This window comes from Camponotus vicinus, unplaced genomic scaffold, assembly GCF_025532165.1.
Source record: "Camponotus vicinus isolate PSW18456_S1 unplaced genomic scaffold, iyCamVici1.0 SCAF_8, whole genome shotgun sequence".
Taxonomy (NCBI): domain Eukaryota; kingdom Metazoa; phylum Arthropoda; class Insecta; order Hymenoptera; family Formicidae; genus Camponotus; species Camponotus vicinus.
Window position 1 is genome coordinate 2,359,995 of NW_028141980.1, and position 2,423 is coordinate 2,362,417.

The window sequence follows — 2,423 nt, forward strand, 5'->3', positions numbered from 1 at the left end:
CTCGCTTTCTCGTTTCCTCTAACATAAATGTGACGCACGCATCTTGTAATTTGCCGCAGTTGCGATGTAAAATATTTCGGATTAGTTTCGAACCATTCAATGCCGTGATGATTTCGCGTGAGCCAGTTGTTTTCTTGTCTTATTTTTTCAGGTAATTCGGCAAACGAATGCGTCGGTATCATAATCCAATGATCGACGATTGGAGCGTCAATCGCTACAATAGCAACCTCCTTAGGGATAAACTTTTTCTTCGCATCGCGGAAACCCTGAATATCGACGACTATATCCATCTTACGAAAAAAACTTATGTGATTCGACGCGAGGCTCTATGTAAAACAACGACGCCGAGCGTGTCTCCAACGAAACTGAATATTTTTCGAAACGTTGCGCACTGATGTCGGAGTTTTGAGCGAAGTAGAGGGGGAACAATTTTAAGCGTCTATAAAAAATTTACCCCGAAAAATCGACGATGACCTGACGTGATGAGTCGATTTCTATGACATTATCGAATTCGGCATAGATAATACAATTAATCGTCTCGGAAAGTGCTCTTACGAATCGCACTTCTAATCGTAAACTACCATGTTTGACGAGATTCCAATGTCCAGCGCAATTAGCGGATAGATCGGGAGTAAGATCAAAAGCGAATAAAGTATATCCTTTGAAATAGTCGTCTCTGCTTATAGAATTTCCCTCGTTCAAAAAATGAATACCTGTTCCCGAGAAAAGCGTTTGATAAGCTTCGATGTAAAGCGGTTCCTCCTCGGAGAAAACTGGTTGCAAAGGCCTACTGGGGATTTGCGTGCCACCGACGTACAGCGAGAAGAAATTTATTCCGTAGTTCTTGAAATTAAACGGATTTAATTTTCTGTCACCGTTAAACGCTTTATTACTAACGAAACCGACTATTACTCGCTTCGGTAATTGACCGAGTATTACATTATCTAACGATTCACCCATAACGCCGCTATGAATCGTGAATGTTTTAACCTCGACTCTCGTGAGCGGATACTTGGCTGTAACTTTACTCATCATTCTAGCATGCGCGAGTAACAAACCCGAGCTTATTTTCGCCCTTCTAACGAGCAAGGTAGCGTCGAGAATGTGAATTTTCGATGTTCCGCTACTTTCCATGAGACAGAACGAATCTTTCGAACGAACGAATCTCAACCGTACTTCTACACCGTTAATTAAAAATTTGTCTTGATTGAAAACGTCGCAATGGAGATGTCCTACGAGATCTAACGCCTTTCCTCCGGAAATGTAACGAGCGCGTCTCGCGAGAGCGGGATTGCCGGGATTTGTTTCCAACAGATCGTCCATGTGTCCGGGTGCATCCATGTCCCATAGACAGGAAGTTAGATGGGAAGTTTTTGCGGGTGAAGAATAATTTAACAACGCCTCTATGTACGCTCGGTACGCGTAAGCGTTGTTTGGAGGCGACACGAGCTTTTGATTGAAATACACGTCGATTTGATTGAAGATAGAATGAAGCAAATGATTTACAGGGCCTACGGCTATTCTTTCGGCGCTTGTTCCTGAAGCCTGTCTCGCGGAATCGGCGTTTGTTTCTACACGCAGACGAAGACTCAGCATGGTGTGCGTGAGATCTAAATATTCTTCTCCGTGCCCGGGGATGACGAATTCTATCGGCGAGTCGTCCGAGAGAGAGGTCACGGGTTTGTAATGAATCCATTGCGAATTTTCGATGCTAGTTTGCGTAGGTGGTAGAGAGAAGAGATCTAGTTCGCTCTTTAAACACTCGCTCGAATGCGTGTGAAGAAAAGACATATTTCTTTATCGCAAATTGCTCGCTGTCGTACGTCGCTCGCCACCGTCGTTAAATTAGAATGCTCCGAATATAACCGCTTAAGAAAATATATCGGATACGGTACGTTTTTTACCGATTTTACGTCGTTTCGCAGACGTCTTAAGTCTTTTTTTCACAACCGTACGACTTTTCTTCTTCTTTTTATTTCTCTGCGCTTTTGTACTCGTTCTTTTTTTCCCAACCGCTTTGATTTTCTTACTCGTCCGTCGTCGCTTGCGAGCCGATGTTATTGCGGATCGTGCGATGTGATTATCAAGCCCGACAAAAGGGAACTGAGCTACATGCATTTTCGCATCAGACTTATATCCCGAACCCTTCATTAGACTACTTATTTTTTCTTTGGCTTTTCTCTTGAGTTTGTCTCGCGATTCTTCAAAACGGTGTTTGGCCGCTACCTTAAATGGCGTATTGTTTTCGACGTCTTCGATTACATTAACGCCAGCCCGTAAAGCTTCTTTTTCCACAGCTCGCGCGGCTTTACCTAAATATGGTAGTACGCGTCTGAATAATCCCCCGAGAAAACTGCCGATTCCGTGACCGCGCTGATAGGGCGATCCGACGAAAACTCGCGGGATTCCGCCGCCGCGACCGC

The 2,423-nt window shown here is 44.2% G+C and overlaps 1 protein-coding gene across 1 annotated transcript; it reads right to left on the reverse strand.

The window, feature by feature from the left end:
* Positions 1-450: 450 nt before the first annotated feature.
* On the reverse strand, positions 451-1,791 carry LOC145976278 (uncharacterized protein F54H12.2-like). Its single transcript, XM_083107349.1, has 2 exons — positions 894-1,791; positions 451-713 (listed from the first exon to the last, which is right to left on the reverse strand). Exons 1-2 carry the CDS (start codon positions 1,789-1,791, stop codon positions 451-453), a joined length of 1,161 nt encoding a protein of 386 aa, XP_082963475.1.
* Between the last annotated feature and the right edge of the window lie 632 nt (positions 1,792-2,423).

Coding starts and splice junctions, on each gene's coding strand:
- LOC145976278 (XM_083107349.1), bottom strand. CDS start 1,791: ATGTCTTTTCTTCACACGCATTCGAGCGAGTGTTTAAAGAGCGAACTA. Junction 714..893: donor AGTAATAGTCGGTTTCGTTA/GTAATAAAGCGT, acceptor TCTCGGGAACAG/GTATTCATTTTTTGAACGAG.